This window comes from Pyrgilauda ruficollis, unplaced genomic scaffold (genome assembly GCF_017590135.1).
Source record: "Pyrgilauda ruficollis isolate IOZ18807 unplaced genomic scaffold, ASM1759013v1 scaffold1681, whole genome shotgun sequence".
NCBI classification, from domain to species: Eukaryota; Metazoa; Chordata; class Aves; order Passeriformes; family Passeridae; genus Pyrgilauda; species Pyrgilauda ruficollis.
Genome location: NW_024515665.1, coordinates 2,893 through 4,503, shown reverse-complemented (window position 1 = coordinate 4,503; position 1,611 = coordinate 2,893). Strand labels below are relative to the sequence as shown.

At 60.5% G+C, this 1,611-nt stretch overlaps 1 protein-coding gene across 1 annotated transcript in view; it reads right to left on the bottom strand.

Moving 5' to 3' along the window:
• Positions 1–4: 4 nt before the first annotated feature.
• Positions 5–1,611, bottom strand: part of SUV39H1 (suppressor of variegation 3-9 homolog 1) — a gene marked incomplete at both ends in the record, with an annotated part of 3,906 nt that continues 2,299 nt past the window's right edge. The window contains one exon of the mRNA XM_041463609.1: positions 5–106. Within this exon, the coding sequence (XP_041319543.1) occupies positions 5–106 (102 nt within the window). The remainder of the gene's footprint in view (positions 107–1,611) is intronic.

The following is a 1,611-nucleotide window of genomic DNA, read 5'->3' as shown; positions in this document are numbered from 1 at the left end:
GCTCCTCGCCGGCCCGGATGGGCCTGGTGGCGAACAGGGCGATGCGGGGCAGGCGCTGGTCCAGGTTCTCGATGAACACGTTGTACACCTGCAGGTTGGGGTCACACTGCCCCGCCCGGCAGGTGAGCCACACCTGGCAGGTGAGCCCCGCCCCCCCAGGTGAGCCCCACCCACAGCTCCTGACCCACCCCAACAGGTGAGCCACACCTGGCAGGTAAACCCCACCCCCCCAGGTGAGCCCCACCCACACCTGGGGGAAAAGGTGCTGAAAGCTCCACCCACAAGGCAGGTAAGGCCACACCTCTGCACAGGTAAAGGCCCAGCTGTGAGCAGGTATAGCCTCACCTGTGGGCAGGTAAACCCACACCTGTGTCCAAGTAAACCACACCTGAGCCCAGGTAAACCACATCTGTGTTCTGGTAAACCACACCTGAGCCCAGGTAAACCACATCTGTGTCCAAGTAAACCACACCTGAGCCCAGGTAATCCCACCCCTGAGCCCAGGTAAACCCACACCCGTATCCAGGTAAGCCCCACCTGAGCCCGGGTAAGCCCACCTGAGCCCAGGTAAACCCCACCTGAGCACAGGTAAACCCACACCCATGTCCAGGTAAGCCCCACCTGAGCCCAGGTAAACCCACACCTGAGCCCAGGTAAGCCCACCTGAGCCCAGGTAAGCCCACCTGAGCCCAGGTAAGCCGCACTCACGCTGTGGTTGACGAAGTGCGAGATGTTGCCGTAGTGGGCGGCGTCCACGGTGTACACGTCCTCCACGTAGTCCAGGTCGAACAGGTACGTGGCGCCCTGGCGGTCGTACACCTGTCCCCGGCGCTCCGCCTCCTCCGAGGTGATGATCTGGGACAGGGACACACCTGTCACACACCTGGGCACACCTGAACCACCCCACACACCTGGGCACACCTGCACCGTGTCACACCTGGGCACACCTGAACCACCCCACACAGCTGTACTGCCTCACACCTGCACCACGTCACACCTGGGGCACACCCGAACCGTGTCACACCTGCACCATACCTGTCATACACCTGTCCCACACCTGTATCACACCTGTCACACACACCTGCGGCACTCACCTCGCCCACGTACTCCATGACGAAGGAGTTCTTGCGGATGCGCTGCAGCGTGCGCACGCCCTGTCACACACCTGTCACACACACCTGTGCTGTGTCATACCTGTCACACCTGTGCTGTGTCACACACACCTGTACTGTCACACACACCTGTGCTGTGTCACACCTGTCACACACCCCTGTACTGTCACACACACCTGTCCCACACCTGCGGCACTCACCTCGCCCACGTACTCCATGACGAAGGAGTTCTTGCGGATGCGCTGCAGCGTGTGCATGCCCCAGCCCTGTCACACACCTGTCACACACACCTGTACTGTCACACCTGTCAGACACACCTGTGCTGTCACACACACACCTGTGCTATCACACACCTGTCACACACACCTGTACTGTGTCACACCTGTCAGACACACCTGTACTGTCACACACACCTGTGCTGTGTCACACCTGTCACACACACACCTGTACTGTCACACACACCTGTATCACACACACCTGTGCTGTCACACACACCTGT